Raw genomic sequence first — 25,164 nt, forward strand, 5'->3', positions numbered from 1 at the left:
TGAGCTCCCCGCAGCCTCGGGGTGGCTTTGACGCTGACGGGCACTGACACCAAGAGGAAGGAGCGCCCATGCTTTCACGTGGTCTCCTGGCACCCCCACACCTGCAGCACGAGAGGGGGGGCGCCCGCACCATCCAGCCCTGCCCCAGGCCCTCCCCTTCAGGGCTGAGCTGGCAGCAGCCTGCAAGGTGGCAAAAAGCAATGTGGAGACACACAGTTGGCATGTCCGCTGCCCTGCGCTGCCCTCTGGCTACATAAAGGTCTTCCCGTCCCCACCCGCCTCCCCGTGGGACCCACCAGGCAACTACCCGCCATTGAAACCCCACCAGCAAACTCCATGGTAACACCCCAAATTGAAGCCTGTAACGAGGCTGCCCGAGTAGACAAGGACATCTCCATAGGACATCATACCATGCCGCTGCCCATAGAAAGATCCAGCTACTCATCTGCATGTTTATTTTAAATATATATTTTTATTGATTTCAGAGAGGAAGGGAGAGGCAGGGAGAGAGAGAAACATCAATGATAAGAGAGAATCATGGATCAGCTGCCTCCTGCACGCCCCCTACTGGGGATGGAGCCCACAACCTGGGCATGTGCCTTAACCAGAATCGAACCGTGACCCTCTGGTTCATAGGTCGAAGCTCAACCAGTGAGCCGCGCCGGCGGGGCCAACCCCTTTTTCTTCTTCTCGCCAAGGACAAGGGCCAGCTCTTCACAGGAAACCCTGTGTGTCTTTGGAAATAATGTTTCCAACTGATCTCCTGCTGGACAAGGAAATTCACCGTCTTCCTGGTTGCACTGATCCGCTCAACTGCTTTAAGGGGCCCTTGGTCACGGGGAGCTTCGGAGCCAGCGAGCGGGGTGCTGGCCGCTGTGGTTCGCTCGGGAAGGGAAGGTGGAGGGAGGACGGGATGCTGCGTCCCCCGCGGGCCTGACTCCATCTGTGTAAAGGGATCTGTGCTGCGGCGGCGATGTGAGGATGAGGAGATCCAAGGGCACGCTTCACGCCGACTCTGGGGCCGGGAGCCCCGCCTGTTGGAGCTGAACCTTCAGCCAGATGCTGCCTCGCTGGCCCCAGGCTCCCGGGGGCTCCACCTCCCACAGGCGCGCCCGCTCCTCCGGGTGGGCCAGGAGGAACTTCCTACAGACTGAGGAAAGGGGCCCTAGTGAGTCGTGAGTCCGGGGTGGGGTGGGGGGGGGGGGACACGCCTGCACCGCACACAGGCCAGCCCAGCCTGGAGTCCGTGGGAATGGCCCCTACCAGTCCTTCCTGCGGCCCAGCCCGCCTGGCGCTCTGCCCCGCCCCATGCTCCACGCAGCCCTGTCATCATCCCCCCTTCCAGTCCTGGCCCTTCGTCCATCCCGCCTGCATCAGCTCAGGGAGCCACAGGACGCCACGGACGGACGGGGGCTTAACCAGGACACTTATTGGCTCAACTCCGGAGCCTGCAAGGCCAAGACCAAGGTGTCGCAGGGCTGCCTCTCTCCTCGGCGGGCAGCCACCTTCTCACCGGCCCTCACCTGGCATTGTGAGCCAGCAGCACGGACGGAACCTGGGCCTGAGGCCCCTTGTCCAGCCCAGGGGCAGCCGGCCTGGCCTCAGCCTGCAGCCGCTTCTCTCCCCGCACGCTGCCTGCCGCCCACATACCGGGCATGGCCTCTGCCCGCCAGCCGCTGCCTCCCCGCCAGCCCCGGGCACCCTGCAGCCAGGGGAGGAGCTACACACTCCAAGCACAGGAGCAAAGGCAGGCGGGCCAGCAGCAGATCGCTGGGTTCTGCGGCTCTCTGACCTGGTGTGAATTTGGTTTTTGTTTTGTTTTGTTTTCTGAGATATGTTTTTTTTATTGCGTTCAGAGAGGAAGGGAGAGGGAGAGAGAGATAGAAACATCCATGATGAGAGAGAATCACAGATTGGCCACCTCCTGCACTTCCCTTACTGGGGTCGAGCCTGCAATCTGGGAATTGAACCGTGACCTCCTGGTCATAGGTCAACACTCAACCACTGAGCATACTGGCCAGGCTGTTTTTATTACATCTAAACCCAATGATTCCCCAGGCTAGGCAAGGTCTGGCTCTTGTGATAAAGGCTCGTTTGTGCTCAAGCCATGAGAGGTTTCTCAGAAGAAAGAGGTCCGCCACATGTGTCACCTGGACGCACGGGTATCCCTCCCCCTGACCAAACGCTTCTCCCTGGCACAGGTGTGGTTACCTTGGTACATGGCGGGAGAAATCGGCCAACTGACCCCTAGGGCCTCGTCGTCTGGGAACGTCTCGCAGAAGTCCCGCAGCATGGCCACGCCCAGGCCCTGGCCACGGTGTCGCCTCCGGACAAACACGGTGTCCAGGACGGGCAGCAGGTAGCACGTGCCGGTGCCATCGCCGCACAGGCTGCCTGCAGGGGAAGTAAAGAGACACGCTGTCCCCTGGGCCTGTACCGACCTGCCAGGACGCCGCGGGCACCATCTTCACACACTAGCCACCAAAGACAAAAGACATCTCTCCCGGTCCGCCAGTCCTCCTGCCGACGGACTGGTCAGCATGCTGTTTTAGTTTTTGTTAATCCTCGCCTGAGGGTGTTTTCTCCATTGAGTCTTAGAAAGAGTGGAAGGGAAGGGGAGACCCAAGGAGAGAGAAGCGACGATGAGAGAGACACATTGACTGGTCAACCTGGGCCGGGATCGAACCTGCAACCCAGGTACCTGCCCTTGGCCTGGAATCAAACCCAAGACCCTTTGGTGTGCGGGCCGATGATCTAACCATTTAGCACCACTGGCCAGGGCTATAGTCAGTATTTTAAAAATGAAGTCAGCCGAAACCGGTTTGGCTCAGTGGACAGAGCGTCGGCCTGCGGACTGAAGGGTCCCGGGTTCGATTCCGGTCAAGGGCATGTACCTGGGTTGCGGGCATATCCCCAATAGGAGATGTGCGGGAGGCAGCTGATCGATGTTTCTCTCTCATCGATGTTTCTAACTATCTCTCTCCCTTCCTCTCTGTAAAAAATCAATAAAATATATTTTAAAAAAATAAATAAATAAAAATGAAGTTGGACCCTTACCTCACACCATATAAAAAAATTAATTGAAGATGGATTCAGACATAAATGTAAAGGTTAAAACCACAAAGTTTTATGGGAAAAAAAAACCCAACTTCACAACCTAGTCTAGGGTTAGGCAAACAGCTCTTAGATTTAACACCAAAACCACAAACAATGGGTCAATCGTTCACCAAAATAAAAAACCATGTACTTCAGAAAACACCACTGAGAAAATGAAAAGACTAGCCGATAAGAAAATGTTTGCAAGTCACAGTCCTGATAAAAAGACATATCCAGAATATATGAAGAACTCTTACTATTCAATAAAATGAAAACAAGCAATCAATAAAAAATGGACAGGTGATCTGAACAGTTTTAATACAATTCATTGTATCAATCAATGGAAACATACTCAATATCCTTAGTCACTAGGAAAATGCAAATTAAAACCACAGTGAGCCTGGTCGGTGTGGCTCAGTGGTTGAGCGTCGTCTTATGAACCAGGAGGTCACTGTTTGATTCCCAGTCGGGGCACATGCCCGGGTTCCTGGCTTGATCCCTAGTGAGGAGTGTGCAGGAGGCAGCCGATCAATGATTCTCTCTCATCATTGATGTCTCTCTCTCCCCATCTCCCTTCCTCTCTGAAATCAATAAAAGTATATTTTTAAAAACACACAGTGAAACAGAACTTTTCACCTACTAGAATGGCCATAATCCAAAAGACAAGCAGTACTTAGTGTTGACAGGATGTGGAGAAATGAACCCTCATATACTGCTGATGGGAATATATAACGTTACAGCCACTGTGTCAAATAATTAGGCAGTTTCTTAAAAAGTTAAACTTAGGCTTAGCAAACGACCCAGCCCTTCCACTTCCAGGAACCCATCCAAAAGAAATGAAAGCCCACACCCACGCAAAGGCAGGTACGTGAACGCTTCCAGCAGCCTTATTCATAACAGCCCCAACCTGGAAACCGTTCCGGTAAGTGCACAAACAAAACGGGGCACATTCACAGCACGGAACGTTACTCAGCAATAAAAAGGAATGAAATACTCATCTCTGCTACCGTTTGGATAAGCCTCAGAAGCACCATGCTAAGTGAGAGGAGCCAGATGTCAGAACAGAAGCCGCAGAGCGCATCCGTCCCTGTCTGCGAAATGTCCAGGAACGGCACAGTGATGGGGACAGAGCAGGTCGGCGGGTGCCTACAGCGGGGTGGAAGCAGCCACTGACCCCACACAGGCACTTCGTGGGGTGCTGGCGACACTGTCTACATTAGCTAAAGTCCCTGAATGGCACACGTACATCGGCAGCTTCTACGGGCTGTAACACTGACTTTAAAAGGTTACAATGAGTTGTATTAAAACTGTACTTAAAAGATGCACTAAAGCATCTCATTCTTTCAGGAGATGAATGAAGAGGAAACGGGACTATGGGAGGTCCTGCCCCTTTAAGGCAAGTACAGTTGGAGGCCAGGTGGGCAGCATGGCAAACCAAAGCCGAGGCTAGAAGGAAGCAGGGAACATAGGGAGTGAAGGAAGCTGGTCTGCAGAGGTGGCAATGGAGCAGGTGCTGGGCACCCGCCCAGCGTGAGAAGCCGGCTGCACCCCAGGAATCCCCTGCACCCTTCCTCTACCCCGTCTTGCAAGCCCTTGGCCAGGGGACAGCAATCCCTCTCTCACCGGGTGGTGGAGCTGGAACGTGAACAACACCGCTCTCTGGCCTCTGCACTGTTTGCTGCTGATGTTTCTGCTAAAGGCCAGACGCATGAGGGTCCCTGCCTGACGGACCATCGGACAGGAGGCGCCGTGGCCCTGGGTGTCTGGGGGAGGGGCGAACAGGAGGCCCTGGGCCACCTGCAAGCATCCCTGCCCTGTCCCAGGTCACATGCTTGTCCGGGCTGCCAATCACCTAATCGAATGCTTCCCAGGGCTGCTCCAGCATTAGCGCCGGGCTGTCAGGAACCTGAAATGTGAAGTTGTTCCTTTTAGATTTTTATACAAAGCTTACTGGCCACAGGGTATAACTCAACCCCCAAGGCTACAGAGAACAGTGATGGGAAAAGCTGAAGTCTTACCACCTAACGGTGGCAGAGATGGAATTTCAGAACAAGGAAAGCAGCTCCAACTTAAAGGGGAAGTTCTAGCCCAGCCAGTGTGGCTTCGTGGTTGAGCATCCACCTATGAACCAGGAGGTCACACTTCGATTCCTGGTCAGGGCACATGCCCAGGTTGTGGGCTCGATCCCCAGTAGGGGGCATGCAGGAGGCAGCTGATCAATGATTCTCTCTTATCATTGATGTTTCTCTCTCTCTCCCTCTCCCTTCCTCTCTGAAATAAAAAACCTTTTATTTTTTATTTTTATTTTCTTTAAAGAAAGCATATGAACAGATGGGTACCAGACTTACTGGGGTGATCACTTTGTGAGGTATATAAATGCCTATGCACTATGTTGTGCACCTGAAATTAATATTATATATCAACTATACTTTAAAAATAAATTTCAAAAAGTTAAAAACTTTTTTAGAAAGCAACTCTAAAGAGACCGATCCCTTTGGCAAATGGCACTTGCCCCAGTAAACTGGGCCCCGGCCTCCCCCTGGCCCCGCTGTGGTGGCGACCTGCCCTGGATCCGAGGGCCCATCCATGACTCTCAGCACACAGTGTCCTCCGCACACGTGAGCCAGCAGCAACGGTACTGTCCCGACAGCTAATGTAACATTCCAGAGACGAAACGAAAAGCAAAGTGCTTGCAAAGTCACTTTACACCATTAACTGCAACGTGGCCCAGGCTGGGAACCAAAGGGACAGGCTTCAGCCCACCTCCAGCACGAGGAGAAGCGGGTGAGAATGAGGGCTGAACCTTGGGTTCGTTTACATGACAGCTGAGTGAGTGGTACCTGCTGTACCCGGAGATTCTCCCCCAGCAAGGCCTGTGCTGGGGGCCCGCGGGGTCAGGAGGCCACCCAGAGCAGCGGTCGCCAACCTTTCGGACCCACGGCTGCTGGCCAGGGAGCCCGGATGGCCCGGCCCGGCCACTCGCCTTTCGCTTTGGTTGTGTAAAATCCGACCGCGGCTCCGTCCCGCCACAGGAGTTTAGCCTCCTCCTTCCCAGAGTGCGGCACAAAGAACATGGCGTCGTCATCCAAGCTCCTCTCCAGCCGCCCAAAGATAACGACGTTGAGGACGAAGAGCACAATCCTCTCCCCGAATGACTGGACCTTCGAAGGAAAGCAGAGCGAGCCAGTGAGGCGGAGGGGAACAGCAGAGGCGGTGGATCCTGCGCTCGGCATCCGCCCACCCGTGATCCTTCTCATGCACGAGGCCGAGATGTGCATCGTTTCTCACGGAGGTTTCACACCCGTGACCTTCACACCAGTCGGCCCCGCCTGCTGCCATCGGGTCCTCACCACCTGCCGGGTGGTCACGCTTTGCAGGTGAGGAACTTGAAGCTCAGAGAGGGTAGGTGATGCATTCACTAATTTCCTGCCTCATTGCAGAGGGCTGATGGCAGCCGGATGGGGACTCTGCAGGGACAGGCAGGCCCAGGGACAGGCCGGGCCGGTGCAGCTGCTGAGCCGGCCAGCGGCTGCCTCCTGGCCGTCATCTATTAGAACTGAGGCTCTGGGAAAGGGGAGCTTCATACAAATGGTAATGTTGGGTTTTTTGTTTTAAATAGATGTTTTTACTGATCTCAGAGAGGAAGGGAGAGGGGGAGAGAGATAGACACATTGATGAGGAGAGAGAATTATCGATAGGCTGCCCCCTGCAATGCAGGCATGCGCCCTGACCGGGAATCAAACCGTGATCTCCTGGTTCATAAGTTGATGGTCAAGCCCTGAATCACACTGGCAGGGCTGCATTTTATATTTAATACTTGACCCTTACATTTTCTTCACCATCATGATCATGATCATCATCTGTGGTTGTAGCTTCTTGGTCCACATTTGCAACTTCAACCTCTCTGAGCCTCAGTTTCCTCAGCCGGTCTACGGAAAAGACCACCTAAGTGGCGTCTGAAACATTAGTCTGCTTTTCAACAGCTCTGCTAATAAAAAGAAGGCAGCTTGCAGAATCCCAGCAAATGGTACACAGTGTGCAGAGCCAGTAAACTTATTAACTGGCCCAGAATGTGAAATATTTCACCTTTATCTGGAGCCAAATCTTAGATGAGAAAAAGATTTGTGAAAACCTCACCAGCTAATTCTTTTTTTTAAAATATGTTTTTTAAAATTGATTTTTAGAGAGAGAAGAAGGGAGAAGGACAGAGAGATAGAAACATTGATCAGAAGAGCATCCTGGATCGGCTGCCTCCTGCAGGCTCCCTACTGGGGATCGAGCCCGCAACCCGGGCAAGTTCCCTGACCAGCAATCGAACCGGCCACCTCCTGGTTCCTGGGTCGATGCTCAACCACTGAGCCACACTGGCCGGGCCACACCAGCTAATTCTGAGAAGCCACCCCAATTCGGTGTCTCTGACAGCAACAGCCAAATCAAGTTCAGAGTTAAGCATAACGACCCTGTCACAACACCCGGTCGGTATGATGTGGAAGGTTATAATTGTCAACTTAAGGGAAACATTCCAGTCAAAAGCTGGCAGCAGAAGAGGAGAGAAAGAAAATGCACTTAATCTGTGCAGGTTCCTGACGGGGATGAATAATGTGGGGAATGAGATGCTGACTTAGAAATGTTTCTGGAAACACAAAAATAAGACCTGTTCTAATCCCTAAATTAGGGCCACTATTTATGTTAACAGAAAGAACATTAAGCAAGCTTTTTTTTTGGTAACTGGTGAAGAAGAGCTCGCTAAGAAACAAAATGTAATTAAAGGGACGGGGGATTTTACATGGCAACAGCACGATGACTCTTAAAACCTTCTGCAATATCCATTCTAAATGGCAGCACCTCACCTTCATCAGGCCTTCTCTTGCAGGGTTGGAGGTCCTCAGGACGTCTTCGGTGGCCCACCAGGAGTCCTTTAGGTAAACAGCCACGACTAGAGAGAAAGCCAAGAGGAGGTGATGACATGCACCCAGCCAGCTGGTCACCAGAGGCGGTGTTGGCAGCATGCAGCCGCCGTTGCCGTGCAAGGGAAAGGTTATGCCTGGTAGCTTCTATGGTTCCCCCGTGTCTTTGCATGCCTGGATTCTCAACATTCTTTTTCAGCGCTGAATACTATGCCATTGAATGGATGTACCACCGTTTATTTCTCCTGTGGTATTTTCTCTATACCCCTTATACTGCCATTTTTATTTTCTTAAATATATTTTTATTGATTTCAGAGAGGAAGGAAGATGGAGAGAGACAGAAACATCAATGATGAGAGAGAATCATCGATCAGCTGCCGCCTGCATGCCCCCTACTGGGGGATCGAGCCCGCAACCCGGGCATGTGCCCTGACCGGGAATCGAACTGTGACCTCCAGGTTCATAGGTCAACGCTCAACCACTGAGCCACGCCGGCCGGGCTTACTGCCATTTTTATACCTGCTTCTCAAGCCAGGGGTCTGAGCCCAGGGGGTCCAGAAGCCACACAATAAAAAGATACGTCTTCTCAGTCAAACTCTGACAGCTGAAGCCTGGGAGGAAATGGCAGCGTGGAGGAGAAAGCAGAAGCCGTCCCCATTCGATACCAAGCTCACGACCTGGAAGCAAATGTTGTGGGCCATCCGGGTAAGCCGCCGCCACGGTCTTCCCTGTTTCTCTCGGGAAGTCCAGGCCACCGTGGCATTAGCCCGTTATTAACCATCACTCCGCCCGGCCAGCCACTCCTCTCCGAAGACCCGCGGCATCCAATCCACACGTCAGTGGCATGTCCTCGGCGAATTGTATCAGCCCCGACCATAGTCCCCAGATTGACGGAGCCGGCTGGGAGCGAAGGGCCAATTAAATGCTTGACATCTGCCTTATTAATTCAACGAAATTCATGTTCAAAGTGGCACCTACTGGAACGCACAGGAGCCTTATAAAGCCCCCAGGATTATTCTTCTTGCTTAACAAGATGAATCAATAAGAGACGTCCGATTAACTGACAGTGTGTCGCTGGCACACAGATGTTGGATGTACTAAGACGGCCTCAAACAGGAAAGCTGTTAGGTCTCGGTGTCTGGGTGATGCCTGGGAAGCTTCACGGCGGGGGGCAGGGCATTCATTAGTCACACAAGTTGTCACCAAAGAGACGGAACTGCTTTTTCAAAATGAATCTTAAGCTGCTATGTAATAACGAGGAACAGGCCTAAAATAAACTGCCCTCCAAACTGGCGTGGCTCAGTGGCTGAGTGTGGACCAATGAACCAGGAGGTCACGGTTCGATTCCCGGTCAGGGCACATACCTGGGTTGTGGGCTCAATCCCCAGTAGGGGGCACGCAGGAGGCAGCCGATCCATGATTCTCTCTCATCATGGATGTTTCTATCGCTCTCTCTCTCCTTCTCTGAAATCAGTAAGAATTTATTTTAAAAAAGAAAGAAAGAAAAGACGGCTCTTAGAAAATAGAATCAGCCCTCTGGAGAGTGGCAGCATCTGGTCAGAAAAGCGCAGCCCTGGGAGAGAGGCCGTGCCCGCTGGGCATGGACGGGTGCAGATCTGGGCTGACATGCTGCAGACCCCGCCCAGGGCAGCTGAGACCCGGGGCCAGCGAGATCGGAGAGTCAGAAAATGGCTTTGAAGGGAAAATGCGATTCTGATCAGCGTCCCCTGGCTCCGGACCCCAGGCACCTGCAGCCGGCGGCGTGTGCAGTGGTGACAGCCATCCACAGGGCGCGCCTCGCCAGGGAGGTCAGCCTTGCTCAACTAATTTAATTTCCTTCTCCCTCCGGGTGACAGGTGATGCGGGCCACAGAGCACATGTCAGGAATGGAGTTCACTCCGTGACGCTCCAAGGCTCCCCGAACGAGTCAAGACAGCGAGGTCCCTCAGGCTAACTCCCGGGCCCGGCTGCCCGGAGGCGGCATGAGCCACTCCAACCCCGAATGCCTGTGCAGAGCTGCCCCCAGCACCTGTCCTCGCCCCTGGGAGCTGGCAGCCCGGGACAGGAAGAGACCTAACCAGCCCTCCAATACGGGGTGGGGCACGGGAGGTGCGGGATCGAGCTGGGAGCCCAAGTGTCACGAGGACCAGAGGGGGAGTCAGTGCTGCTGAGGGGTGTTGGGGGAGCGTCCCTGGGAGGCCCCCAGCTTGGGCTCTGGCGTCACTGGGGGAGGGAGGCCACAGGCAGCTGATACACAGCCTGGAGCTGAGCAGACACAGGGAAGGCCATGCCCCATCCCAGCCCAGGAACCAAGGAGGGGGGAGTCCTCTCTCTCTCTCACACACACACACACACACACACGGATAAACACACACGCACAAACACGTGCACAAACACACATGCGTGAGCACAGTGCGCGCACACACAAGCATGAACACGCATGCACACACGTGCACAGGCCTTATCTCCCCGCACTAACTGCGAGTGGTACGTGGACTGGCCCAGGATCAACTTCCTCAATCACAACAGAAGGGGCTTCAAGTCCCCTGCTGCCTCCCCAGCTGCGCCCCCCCCCCCCCCCCCGTCACCCTCCTCACCATCGCTCCCCTGGAGTCCAAGCCGCCAGTGCCCCGTTACAAATCTAAGAAATATGTAGTCCTCCCCCAAACCCAGCAGTTAAACCACAGTGACGGCCACCTTCGCCAAAGCAAAACACACGTCCGTCCCAAGGGCTGTGGGGCTTCACGTCACTCCGGCCCCGCCCGTCAATCGTCTCAGGGGAGGGGAAACACATGCGTTGACATAGCAACTGTCACCTCGCATTACGCGCTACCATTTCCGTGCAGATGTCTTCCTTAAAGGGAACCCCTTCCCCAGATGCCTGCGCACTCGGAGCCTCTGCCACGGAAGGGAACATCTGGCTCGCAGTGTGCTCGAGCGTCCACCTCCCTGTGGCTCTCCGGCAGGAAGCCATGTGGCCACCAAGAGTCTAGGTTTGAACTCAAGGAAGATGGCGCAGGAGGGGGTGCCTGGATCCGGAGGTACAGCTCCGCTACAAGACGTGGCGGGGGGGAGAGAAAGCCACACCAAAGCTAGTCTCGCTAGGAAGGGAGTCTGCACCTCGTCGGGCTGGGCCAGGGCACACACAGCGAGCGTCTCAGGGCCGGGGGAGCAGACAGAGCTGCAGACAGCCCGGCTGCAGGGCCAAAACCCCAGAAGCCTCGAGACGCCTCCAACCCCCAGACTCCGGCTCCATCCTCTTTTTTAAAAAATATATTTTTATTAATTTCTGAGAGGAAGGGAGAGGGAGAGAGAGAGAGAAACATTAATGATGACAGAGAATCATGGATTGGCTGCCTTCTGCACGCCCCACGGGCACATGCCCCGACCAGGAATCAAACCATTGGCCTGTGGGTTCATAGGCCGACCCTCAACCACTGAGCCACTCACATGAACACACGCACAGACACGCACACATGCACAGGGGAGGGAGGCCAGCAGGCAGCTGGATACAACCGTCAACTCGGAATCCATCCCCGACACTCAGAGTATTTTCCGTGGGCCTTCCCTCTTTTCCAGATCCCACTGTCCCCTGTAAGAAGGACACGCCTGTTTGTGGGAGGCTGTTTCCCTGCGTTTAAATCCAACTCCGTGCCGTAAATTAACGGGGAATAAAGAAGCGAAGCCCAAACAAGAGCCAACATGTGTCCCTAAAGGACAGCTGTCCCGGCGAACAGCCCTCCCATCGGGGCCCCTCTCAGCCCCCGGGAAACAGAATTGTTTCCAGCATGAACACCCTTTTGCTTCTATGAGCTGCAGTGAGGGGTGTCACAGAAAGGGCCCCCCAGTTCTGAAGTTCCCTGGGCGCCCCAGGGGCGCCCCTCACTTTCCACCCTCCCACCCCTCCTGACCCACCACCCACCTGCCCCAAACGCAGCCCCGAGGAGGGCTGGCCGCAGGCCCTGGGTGTCGCAATCCCGCCAGGCCCGGGACAGCTCCTCTGAATGTTTGCCTTGGCTCTGCCACCGCTGCAGGCCTATAACGGGAACGCTTTTCCAGGAAAAAATCATCATTTTTCGACTCCCTGCTTGTTTTTCTCAGGGTGCAGATGACATGCCATCACCAGACACGGAAAAAAACTTAGCAGCCATGTGAAGGACGAGTGCTATGCTCCGGCACAAAGCGTCCTGGAGGCGGGCTGGGGGGGAGACGGTCTAATCGAGGGTTGGGGAGGGGGCTGCATGTGGCAACACCTGCCCAAGAGCCCCCCTCAGTCCCACTTCTCCGGGAGGCCTGCGTCCTTTCCGGCCCGCAGCCCCCACCGCCCCTGCCCACGTCTGTCTCCCCTGTGAGCGAGCTGAGGAGGAACCCCAACACCCTCTGGGAAGAGCCCGGAAGATGTAGTCGACCCGATCCCTCCTGACAGCCAGAAGCAATGGTGCCATCAGGAGCCTGGAACTGTCCGTCCGTCCCCTGGCCTCTGAGGAGGGGAGAGGGGTCTGGTCCGGTGGTGACACGAAGCAGCCTCTGGTCACACAAACAGGCAAGAGTGAGACTCACAGGGGGCCCTGGGCGTGCGCCTCAGACCACCTGTCTGGGAAGTGCCTGCCCAGCTTCTTAGGGGGCTGGGAGGCTGCAGTACCACACGCTACCAGCAGTCGGCGCTGAGCCAGGACTGCCCGCAGCCAGGGAACTCGCAGCCCATGGCTTTTCCTTTGCTCTTTGCTCCCCCGGTTATGGGAGTCCCTGGGATGGACTCCACCAGCTTATCAGCAGCGAACACACACCGAGGGCTTCTCCATCAGCTCTGCTGCTTTCACTTCCATCTCACCACGAACACACTCACACTCACACACACGCTCACACACACACACACACACACGCAGCCTTTACACATACAACGGCTCCAGGAAATTCACAGAGCAACCGGTGACGGCGACCTTCACGGTCACGGCTAAGCACGCGTGAAAAGACACGTGTTGAAAGCTGTGCGAGGAGCTATGCCACTGCCGGCCCCTTCCAGGTCCACCCGCTTCAGGCCACAGAGGCACGTTCACACATCGTGTCTAATTCACGAGGGGTGGGGGACACCCGAGACGCTTTTCGGAAACCTCGCAAACATCGCAGCCACCACGGCAGAGCCCCTGCAGTCTGGGGAGCGGGGGGAGCTTTATTTAAAGTGCGATCACACGTGTAAGGAAAGGTCAGAGTGAGCCTTCGGGGAGCGTATGAATATCTACTACATTCTTGAGAACAACCAACAAATTGAGTAATTAATAGGAAGCAGATTCACAAGAGTCAGTCATACGTTAACATTATGAAAACTGTAGCTGAAGACCTACACCCAGAATATTATTAAACGCTGAAGAAAGGCGGGGGTGGGGGACTTGCTGGAATTTGGATGTGTTCTTCAAGTCGGCAAATGACATTTTGGGCGTGTTTGACAATCTGTTCACCGAGGGGTTCCTGCGGGCACCCCATGTTGCTAACTTGTTCCTTGTCTCCAGCCTGGAGCTGGAGTCCAAGTTCAAGGCCATGGTGAAGGCCTGGTGTTATCACAGACCCTCTGTTCATGGAGACCAGGTTTGCCAGATGGAAATGGATGTCCTAACCTTGATGGGGAAGCCTTCAAACACAGCTCAGTCACCCCAGGCTCCCAGTCAACACGCCTGCAAGCCCCAGCCAGCCAGCTGAGCACTTGAGTCTCGCTCGGATCGGCAACAAGAGACACCTTTCCCCGGTCAAGGATATCACCAGACAGCAAACCCCAGACTAACACGCAGGCGAAAGGCAAGCTTCTATGGGGTGGGGGGCGTGGGGGGTGAGGTGTGTGTGGAGAGCTGATGAGGCCCTGTTTGCAAATTGCAGTTAAAGACCTAAACCCCACACTTTCACCAGATATGTCATTCAAGGAGGGTTGACTAATTAAGGGCTGGTTTGGGTTTTTAATTCCTTATTAAAGAGACCATACATGCCTGGCAGCATGGCTCAGTGGTTGAGCGTTGACCTATGAACCAGGAGGTCACGGTTCGATTCCCAGTCAGGGCACATGCCCAGGTTGCGGGCTCGATCCCCAGTAGGAGGCATGCGGGAGGCAGCCGATCACTGATTCTCTCTCATCATGAATGTTTCTCTCTCTCCCTCTTCCTTCCTCTCTGAAATCAATAAAAATACATCTTTAAAAAAGTCAGGCCTGAACACCGCCACTGTGGGCAAGAGTGTATCTAGTGTCTTTAATGCAAGTCATCAGGACGTGTCGTGAATAGAAATAAGGCACTGTGTCCTCTCTAAAAGCTGAAAATGTATCCTTCTGCTTGACGTTCTAGGTCCAACCCCAGGGCGGCACCGCCGCCTCCTGGGTGTCTGGTTCCGTCATCAGCGGTAAGCCTGAATCCGAGGTTTTAAGTCCGGGAGTAACTACCCACCTGACTTTGTGTCCTGGGGATTGACCAAGACCAAGAGTTGGTGTTGAGGCTCGTCCCGATGCATCGTGCAGAAGCAAACGGACGAAGCTTCAAGTTTAACCTGAAAAGGATGATAACATGGTCGTTGTGTTCTTTCATCGTAGAAAGCGAGGAAGTCACTTATCAATCAGTACGGTATTCGCTGAAAGGTCGCTGTTACTCGGAGGTTAATCTGACAGGATGCAGGCAACACCTAAATGGAAAACTGACCCGCTCTGCGCTGAATGTAAAGGGTAACAGGGTAACACGGCAGAGGCCCTGGGCTGCCACCCCTTTCCTGGGTCACCTGCCCACCCACTCAGCAGAGGCCCTTCCAGTCTCCCCTCCACACGCTTCCCTGGGCTCAGCCTAGGAGAGCAGAGGGCCTCCTGTCCTCCTGGGGCCTCTCTATGGACAAGCCCTGTGTCCACCCACAATGCCACTCAGGCTGCCCGCTGCCCTGGGTCGGGTCGCTGCAAGCAGCCTCGAGAGATCCGTGGCCCCCGGCACCTGGGACAGAGCCTCAGTGCGGGCCTCTGACTCATGCTGGGACTGCCCACTTGCCAAGTCTTCTCTTTGTGGCCCACGGCCCCCAGCGCCCTGAGCACAAGCCAACAAATTCCACGGCAAAGTCCGTTTTGAAAACGGAGGAGGGTACAACCACCTAAGGAAAGAGTGAGGCAGGCAGGCTGCTTGCACAGCTTGCGGCAGACCTCACAGTATCTCATTTGATTCTCCTAACCACAGCGCAAAGCCAGTTTCCTCACTGTCCCAGTTTTAGAGCTGGGAATACCAAGATCAGAGAGGTTAAGACACTTGCTCAAGGTCACACAGCTAGTAAGCGGCAGACGAGGCATTCACAGCAGGCTGTGGGCTCCCTGCCTCGCAGAACTGGCCTTATCTCCGGGCCTCCAGAATCCCAATCCAGGAACCCTTCTGCTTCTCAAGGTGGAATTACACAGTATTCGCTCCAGAAGGCTTTTCTTTTAACCCTGTAACACGTGTTCACTAACATTTTACTTTTTAATAAATACAGGAGAGTTTTCAGAGCTCTCTGCCAACAAGGAGGATCCGACATACCTGCTCCCCGGTGGGCAGAGAGAAGACGTCTGCCCCGGGCCGCGCCCCTGCCCTTAGCACGGCATAGTAAGCCAGGGCCGCGTCCCGATGACCTTCGGGGTCATCCTCCAAAACATCCACCGGGTAAACGCCTGCGAGGGGGACAAGGAGGCAAGAAAAGAAAGGACATCAGTTTGACTCTTTTGTTCAAGGGAACATCACTTCTTGAAGAATAAAAAAAAGCCCTAGCTGGTGTGGCTCAGTGGATAGAGCGTCAACATGCGGACTGAAGGGTCCCAGGTTCGATTCCGGTCAAGGGCACATGCCTGGGTTGCAGGCTCCGATCAATGATTCTCTCTCATCATGGATGTTTCTCTCTCCCTCTCCCTTCTTCTCTAAAATCAATAAAAAATATATTGTTAAAAAAATCATCCCAAGGAACCCTATACAAACGATTCTCACTGCCCTGGCCAGGTGGCTCAGTGGGTTGGAGTGTCACCCCCATCCTGTACACCAGAAGGTGGCGGGTTTGATTTCGGGTCCGGGCACACACTTAGGCTGTGGATTTGACCCTCAGTCAGGGCATGTACAGAGGCACCCAATCGATGTTTCTTTCTCACATCAATGTTTCTCTCTCTCTCTCCCCCCCTTCCTCTCTCTGAAGTCAATTAATTAAAAAAAAATGTTCACCTATTTTGTAATGAAAAAAAGGCATTGCTGATGGCAGGGTTGGCACCGACCCCAAGGAGATGAGGTTCAAGGACACACCTGGCCAGTGCGAGGGGCCTGAGGAAGTAAGGAGTCTGGGTGTCCGATGCATGAGCTGGGGGCGGAGTCAGCTGGCCACACTCACGTTGGTGGTGCCGGAAGGCAGACCCCGGCAGGGGCTTCCACTCCAGATGTGAAATGCTAACGGGCTTTAATGGCTTCCACGGGACAGGAAATCTTTTGCCAAAGCCAAAAGAATGTAATCTTTTCAATACAATGTAAGACGCTTTTATGAAAAAAAGGCCCACAGTTGCAATGATAATTCGTTGCAGACTGTAAAGAAATGGAAATCCCCAAATGAGCCCCAAATGGAAGAGCTCACTTTAAGCATATGTTTGCTGTAGTCATCCAACAAGCAAAACACTTAAATGTTTGTATTCCGGGGAAAATACTTAAATCATTCGGGATCTTTGGGCCAAAGCTTGCGTGCCCAGGGTTGCTTGAAAGGCAGGCCACACACACACCCCTGAGCCACGGCCTGCCCCCCACTGGGGACCAGCCAGCCACTGCTGGGTAGGCCACTGCTGGTGAGTCGGGTAAGGCCTGATGCTCTAGGGCTTTCCCAGCACTTTTTGGTCCTCCCTATGTAAACAGCAATGCCAATAAATGAAGACCTTCACAGGGCTCGTTGCTTTGGACTTAATCATTGATTCAGTACAACTTGCTGAATATTCTCCCCAAATACCACTTCACTACAGTGATTAGGAAAATTCTTTCATTTTAAGCAAAGTGTTTCGCATAGGAGAAACATCAGTAAAGAAATTTTCAGACATTTACTGAAAGCTTCTACCCATAGGTCACTGCACAGCATTACGTCATTGGAAAAGCTGGCTGTAAACACGTGTGTTTTTCAGTAATGGGGATTGTCATTTCAAAATTACAAAAACAACAGTTCTTGCTGATGATGTGAAAAAATTGTACCAGTAAAACAGCATTTGTCTTTTGTTTTTTAAAAATGGTTAAGAATCGATATCACTTGTACAGAATTTTTGTTTTGTTAAAAAATATATTATTTTTGGTTTCAGAGAGGAAAGGAAAGGGAGAGAGAGAGAAACATCAATGATGAGAGAATCATGGATAGTCTGCCTCCTGCACGTCCCCTACTGGGAATCGAGCCCACAAACAGGGCATGTGCCCGCACCAGGAATCGAACTGTGACCTCCTGGCTCATATGTTGATGTCCAACCACTGAGCCACACTGACCTGGCCTGAGAACTAACTACTTTTAAGTAACTTAAAACGTGATTACGTTAATTTATATTGTAACAGGGCTGTTGCATACAGAGGGGAAAAACGCAAGTACCCGCAGTTGTGCGAGGCAGTGCCTGGCATGTATACAGTATTGCAGAGTCCAAGGTGTGTGGACCTTTCACAGACCAGCATTTCATTTCCCCAGGTCTGCCCTGAGGAGCACAGCTCCACAAGCTGAGCCATGGAGGGAGCGCTCCTGAGGCCAGAACATTCAGAAAGGGGCCTTCGGTGGCGCTCAGCTCCGAGAAGGGGCGGCCCGCGTGCCTGTCAGCAATCAGGACATTGAGCAATTCTGCAGTGGAATTTGCTTAACCCAGCACTTCCTTCCCAAACTTCTTTAACCAGGAGCCCCTCATTCCAAACACTGACTGACAGATGACGAGACACACCTGCAAGGGGAGCGCTGTGACATAATGTCAGGGGCCGACAGCAAACATGTACCCGCCTGGCGCTAGGGCCCCACCCGGAGAGGGGCCGGGGGTGGGAGCGTTCCCCACCCGGAGAGGGGCCAGGGGGTCGGAGCGTTCCCCATCCGGAGAGGGGGCCAGGGGGTCGGAGCGTTCCCTACCCGGAGAGGGGCGGGGGGGGGGGTCGGAGCGTTCCCCACCCGGAGAGGGGCCGGGGGTCGGAGCGTTCCCCACCCGGAGAGGGGCGGGGGGGGGGTCGGAGCGTTCCCCACCCGGAGAGGGGCCGGGGGTGTCAGAGCGTTCCCCATCCAGAGAGGGGGCCAGGGGGTTGGAGCGTTCCCCATCCGGAGAGGGGCCGGGGGTCGGAGCGTTCCCCACCCGGAGAGGGGGCCGGGGGTCGGAGAGTTCCCCACCCGGAGAGGGGCGGGGGGGGGGGGGTCGGAGCGTTCCCCACCGGGGAGGAGAGAACAGAAGGGAGACAAAGACACACGGATATTTCCGTTGGTTCTTGATGATGAGCATCTGATTGCCAAACTATTCTTAGCCAGGAACTGAAAAAAGGGAGCGCTGGAAGACAGGATGTGGGGTGTGTCAGAGGGTCTGAGCAGCTGAGGAAGCTCTGGAAGGGTCTGCGAGTGGCGTGGCGGGGGAGGCTGCCTTCCGGGTGATTGACAGGAGCCTGTGGCTCCGTTCTCACGTACTTAGTATTGGCCAATTCGCAGCCTGTCACTGGCTTGGCTGAGAATAAAGCCCTCGTCCCGAAGCTGAGATGGTAAAGTGTGCAGATGACTTTCTGTGCCACCCACACCAAGGTTTATGGCACTCTAATTGCTTTTAATATGCAGGTCCCCTCATCTGAACTTCGGGGAGTCTGATTATTCCCGCCGCCCCCACCCCCCCAATCATGCCAAAGGGTATGAGGTGGGACTGAAACATACGGTTCATTCTGCATGCAGAGGTGTCACACTGGGGGTCCCACGTGGAGCCCTGTTTGGGGCAGGCGGGAGGGAATAGCACCTCACCCAGCTGCTTCCTGTCACACCTCCCCACCAACAGGCAGTAGGTTTGGCTATGGGGACAAAGGCACTAGCTTTCCGACCTGATTTAAAAAATCTCGGAACATATGAAAAATAGACCGCCATGACATGCCAGCATAAACCACAGAATTAGACACTCAACCACCGCAAAAACGGACATTGTCCAATATAGAAGATATGGATATTAAATGTGTTAAAGGTCAGTCCTGGCTGGTTTGGCTCAGTGGCTAGAACATCGGCCAGTGGACTGAAGGGCCCAGGGTTCGATTCCAGTCAAGGGCATGTACCTCGGTTACAGGGTAGATCCCCACCCAGGTCGGGGCTTGGGGAAAAGACAACCAATCAATGCATCTGTCTCACATCGATGTTTCCTTCTCTTTCTCTCTCTCCCCCTCACTTCCACTCTCTTTAATAATAAATGGGAAAATATCCTCGGGTTAGGATTAACAAGAATAACAACAAAAAAAGAAGTTTAAATAGCCAAGTTTTTTTCATTTGCCCAATAAGATTCTAGGGGGAAAGAGAGTAGATCTAGAAATGAATGTCCTAAATAGCCAATGAACTGAAAAAAAAAAAAAAATGTATGAAGAAATTACCCAGAATGCAGCATAGAAGCAAAACATGAAAAGCAGGTTAAGAGACATGGAGAGCAGACTGAGGAGCTCCAGGAAGAGTATAACTGAAGTCCCAGAAGAAGAAAAAGAGTAATAAAGAGTCAAGATTTGAAGAAATGAAGACTGAATTTTTTTCAGAATTAATGAAAGACACCGATCTTCAGACTCTGGAATCCCAACCAAGCCAAGCCAGCTTACAATCCCATACAATCCCAGAGCAAGTTTACAATCAACTAACTTCAGAATTAGCTGGAGCTAATACGTATACTACAATTTCCAAGTTCTCCCCTGAAAGAATAGAAACATAGATATTAAATTTCAAAAGAGGAGAGAGAGAAAATGGAATCAAGGCAAGAATGGGGGGAGGGAGAATCTCCGTTTAAAAGAAGGCAAGAGATGAAAACAGGATGACCTGTGCTCAGCTAAATTCAGACTTAATCGTTATTTACTTAAATACATTTTTAATTCTGCATTTATTGGTTATGATCAAAAACAGATATTTACCAACAAGTAACTAGGCTATGTTTTTGCAGGACAGATGTTGTTTTATTAGTGTTTTTACCCCAAGTATTTTTTAAAGACTTTAATGAGATGTTTATTCAATATTCATGTATTATGAAAAACATTAAGCAGTACCTTTCCTTCTGCATAGCTTAAAAATACGCCCCTCCCCTGCCCCCCAGATGCTCTACCAGCACCAACATGGGCAGCACACATGCACCACGCAAATCACTTACTGGAAACATAAAGGTCAAAACGAACTGGCTGTAATTCACTGGGCGCTTTACCCCTCTGCCCGCATACATGCACATCAAAAACAGTGCACGAAGCAGCAGGTAACGGAGAAGGGGGCAGGGACACGGCCCCAGAGGGAGGCCTCACACGGTGCGGACTCCACAACACGGGCTTCTCAAGCACTTACACGGGATGAAATATCCGGGAACTTTGATGAGGGTTTATTTCAGCCAAATGCAAGAAAGCAAACAGGGCTCTCTCTCGTGTTAATGGAATCTGTGAGTAGTGGGTAGACACTTGGTTTCCAAGAAGAACACACTGATCTTGATTCCTGCAAGTCAAGGAAACGCAGTGGTCTAGGAGGGTGGGGCCTGGGGAGCCCCCACTACGCCTGCATGTGGACAGGCGCTCGCCCCCAGCCCTCCCGGAGGGCCCCCCACCCGGCCCTCAGCCTCAGGTGGTGCCCAGCGGCCCCCGGGCTGCACTGCTTTGAAGGAGCAAAGAAGCACCAAGAGGTTTCTAGCCCAGCCAGGGTAGCTCAGTGGTTGAGCTTCAACATATGAACCAGAAGGTCATGGTTCAATTCCCGGTCAGGGGACATGCCCGGGTTGTGGGCTTGATCCCCAGTAGGGGGTGTGCAGGAGGCAGCCGATCCATGATTCTCTCTCATCACTGACATTTCTCTCTCTCTCCCTCTCCCTTCCTCTCTCTGAAATCAATACTGATTTCAGACCAACTGACACAGGCATTGGTTTAAGCAGGAAATGAGGGCACTGACCGGGCACTGGAGTATGACAAGGCCCCAGGGGGCCAGAGCAGGGGGTGGGGAAAGACAAGCCTGGATTTCAACAGACAGTGGCCTTCAGGGTCACACATGCTGTGTGCCGCACCCCCACCCAAGCCTGCTGATTGCTGGCCTTGGAGCGGAAACGCCCCAGCTGAGGTTGGGGTGCACTCAAAAGCACGGAGTTTGCAAATCACAGCTGCTTCATCATCATCATCATCATCATCATCATCATCATCATCGTCATCATCGTAAGCGTGAGTTACTCAAAGGCCCCAGACCTTCAGTGGTGACTGACAGTCACCTAACTGCACCGCCCCACCCCCAGGAACCCTGATTTTAAAAGTCACATGGCCTCTAGGCAGCTAACAGCAATCGTGATTGAGTTTTGCCCTGAAGTAGGTTCCTAAACGACACAGCACAGCAGAGGGCACAGGCTCTCCTGTGACGCTGTCGGGAAGCCCCCCCGCGCTGAGCCACAGGAAGGATGCCCGCAGAGGAGCAGAGAGCCAGCTGCCCGCAGGAGTCCAGCTCAGGCCGGTCAGCTGGTCAGCAGACAAGGGTTTCAAAGGTCGAAAAACAACACCTCAGTGCCCACTGCCCTCCCACCGCCCAGCCCGAGTCCTGACCTCTGGGTCATTCACTCTGTCCGGCCAGGACAGGGTCAGGAACCAGTAGAGATCCCAGGAAACAATACAGCCCTTGCTGTCTAAACGTGGGGGCGGCCCGGCCGGTGTGGCTCAGTGGTTGAGCATCGACCTATGAACCAGGAGGTCCCTATTGGATTCCCCGTCAGGGCACATGCCCGGGTTGTGGGCTCGATCCCCAATAGGGAGTGTGCAGGAGGCAACCAATCCATGGTTCTCTCATCATTGATGTTTCTCTTTCTCTCTCCCTCCCTTCCTCTCTGAAATCAATAAAAATATATTTTTAAAAAATAAAGAAAAGCACAATTGTTAGATTAACGCTTCCGGTTGGAGAAAAAAGGATTCTCCGGAAACGTGATGTGCTCAAGCCCCTTTTGGAAATGGGCTATGCAAGCTGAGGCAGGGGGCAGCTGTGCAGAGCTCCTCTCCATTAGGATCTAGCGCGTGTGGACATGACCGAAGGACTGCTGTGTGTTCTGGGCCATGGGCAACTGCGAAGGCCCCAGCGAACGCTGAAACAAACACAGGAAAATCTTTAAACCATTTTGGCCGACTACACTTTTTCAGAAGACGAAATGAACCATTACTTTCCCTGAAACAAGGAAGCAGGCCTGGGTGGAGCCACACAGCAGGGGCAGTGGCTGGGAGGAAGTTGAAACAAGGAAGTAGGCCTGGGTGGGGCCACACAGCAGGGGCAGAGGCTGGGAGGAAGTCTCTGACTCCAGGTACCACTGGGCAGAGGGGAGGGAGGAAGCTTGGTCTAGAACAGGGGTGGGCACACTTTTTGACTAGAACCTGTGCAGTCGGACTGGCTAAGCATTAAAATGTGCGATATTCCTGCAAGTCCCTAAGTGGGCAAAATCTCCATGCTGCACACAAGGAAGATGAGATCAAAAGAGTCAGTCACTGCCCTGGCCGGTATGGCTCAGTGGATAGCGTTTTGGTCCAGGACCAAAGGGCCCCGGGTTCCATTCTGGTCAAGGGCACGTACCTGGGTTGTAGGCTCCTCCCCAGCCTGGGCCCCGATGTGCAGGAGGCAACCAATGGATCTTCCTCTCTGTCTTTCCCTCTCTCTTCCACTCTCTCTAAAAATCAACAGAAAAATATCTCTGGGAGAGGACTAAAAAAAAAAAAGAGTAAGTCACTTTTTTTCTTGCCACAGTTTTCAAACATATCCACAGCCATGACAAAGGACATTCCAGAAAGCATTTAAAAAAAAAAAAAAAAAAAGGAAAAAAGGAAACAGTATCTCCCCCTCTAAAGATAGAGACAAATCCCTTGTCAACCTCCAGACCAGTGGTTCTCAACCTTCCTAATGCCATGACCCTTTAATACAGTTCCTCATGTTGTGGTGACCCCCAATTTCATTGTTACAAATTGAACATAATGAAAGCATCGTGATTCATCACAAAAACAATGTAATTATATATGTGTTTTCCGATGGTCTTAGACGACCCCTGTGAAAGGGTCGTTCGACCCCCAAGGGGTCTCGACCCACAGGTTGAGAACGGCTGCTCCAGACCCATGCAGACTTCCAGGAGGAATGTAGCTCATGCAGACAGGTGGCTAGAGGCCACCTTCCCTCCTTAGCTCCCTGAATCAGGGGACAGCGCTCAGGTGAGGTCACAAACACAAGGACTTCCTCTAAGGTCAGGAGCGGTTCTAGGCTTTAGGCAACGAGCTGCAATCAAACCAGTTTTGCCACCGGCCACCTGATATAAACGAGAGTTAGGTTCCTCCCGCATCTCATCAACATTCGGATAAAACGACGTGGTTTCTAAGGGAGGGCCACTTGGGGGGGGTGTGCGCTGAGGAATGTGTCCTCAGGCCATTCACGGTGGTCCTACCTAGAGACCTCGCCCCTTCTCAGTGCGCCAGCCCCCACGCCTGCTCCCTGCAAACCCTCCCCGGCGGCGGGACTGGCTGACACCCCTCTCCTGGGTTTCATGTGCTTTTTCTCTGACCCGGGGCCCCGGGAGACCTGCCCGGCCTGCCTGCGTGCCCAGGGCGGACCTGGCAGTCCCCATGGACGGGGTGACAGGGGCGCCTGCGGTAACCCGAGGTGCTGCGCTGACTTCTCCCCCACCGTGCGCTTCCCATCGCGCTCACCAAGCCATCAGCAGTCCCTACGCCGGGCGGCCCCTGGGCGGCCAGAGAGGCGGGGTCTGCTCCTGGGGGGTGAGCGCCAGCACCCGCCGGCCCTTCTCGCTCCCTGGAGGCGACGTGTGCAGGTCAGGAGCCCCTCCCTGGCCGGCGCGCTGTTTACCGTCCGCTCTGCAGCCTGTCGGCCAGCCCAGCATTGAAACCCGACACGAGGGGAGGGCCCGCGGGCGGCGGACAGAGAAAGGCAGGCGGCTCGGGGCTGGCCCCCCGGACCCTCCTTACCTGTGGCTCCCCAGGCCGCCCCCGCCTCCATGCTCCTGCTCCACGGTGATGCGCCCGCCCCTGCCTGCCCGACTTCACCTGCGCTGCTCCCGCCTTCGCCCCCGCCCCCACCCCCGCCCCCTGGGCTGCCCCGGCTCCTTCCCCAGGGGCCGCCCCAGTTCCCTTCCCAGGGGTCCCCCTCTCCCCTGCCCCTGCACTGGAGCCGACACCATGCGGTCTTCACCGCTAGCGACACCCGGCTCCCAAGTCCTGCAAAGCTAGTGCGCCACCTCCAAGAGCTATTTCATTCCCCTTCATTCTTTAGGAAAGGAAACCGTTCGTGCCCCCACCCCTCGCCAGGGTCCCGGGGCACCCCCTCTCCATGCCCGCTTCCTCCTATTTCTATAGACAACGTTTGCATTCTCTTTTCGAAAATTTACACACTTGAAAAGTGAATGACACACACGAATAGAGGGCACTCCGTAACATCACCGCCCACTCCAAAGTCTTTGGATCCTGACAACCGTGGAGCTGCTGCTTTTATTGACAGCCACTCTTTTATTTAAGCTTATACTCACTCGAAACAGAAAATGTCACAAGAGGCCACTGTTTCTCCAGTATTTTACCTTGGCCTGTTTCAGGGTGCTTTTCCCAGGGGAGGCGGGGAGCAGGCGGGTTGTAAAATGCCACCAGCCTTGGAACCCACAGGCCTGTGGCCAGTCAGCTGGTGGTGTCTCCCCTCTTTGGTTGGCAGCTCTGAAGTTTGTGCTCCTGGACAAATGCATCCTAAGCCCTTTGGGGCCTCTGTCCCACATGGATCCCACACTCATCTGCCGGCCTTGTCCACCTCCGCCCCAGCAAATAGTGGCTGGAGGTGGGGGGCTCCCAGCTGCTCCCCCGGCTTGGGAGCCACCTATGTAAGGAAGGCCAGGGCACCCCCCACGCACAGGATGAAAATGGCCCCAGTTCTGCTCCATCGCACAGGCTGCAGATGCACTCACTCATCCCAGCGCCACAAGGCCCCCTCACAGCCGTCCTGGAGTCACCTCTCG

The 25,164-nt window shown here is 53.8% G+C and overlaps 1 protein-coding gene across 1 annotated transcript; it reads right to left on the reverse strand.

The window, feature by feature from the left end:
• Positions 1–1,004: 1,004 nt before the first annotated feature.
• Positions 1,005–24,230, reverse strand: LOC308535815 (protein FAM169B-like; the record flags this gene model as incomplete). Its single annotated transcript, XM_081114800.1, has 7 exons — positions 24,134–24,230; positions 15,527–15,657; positions 14,429–14,528; positions 7,947–8,032; positions 6,080–6,257; positions 2,212–2,394; positions 1,005–1,150 (listed from the first exon to the last, which is right to left on the reverse strand). The coding sequence occupies exons 1-7, from the start codon at positions 24,162–24,164 to the stop codon at positions 1,005–1,007; spliced, it is 855 nt and encodes a 284-aa protein (XP_080970926.1). The 5' UTR covers positions 24,165–24,230.
• Positions 24,231–25,164: the final 934 nt, after the last annotated feature.

The sequence above is a fragment of the Myotis nattereri genome (assembly GCF_964212035.1).
Source record: "Myotis nattereri genome assembly, chromosome: 21".
Classification (NCBI taxonomy): domain Eukaryota; kingdom Metazoa; phylum Chordata; class Mammalia; order Chiroptera; family Vespertilionidae; genus Myotis; species Myotis nattereri.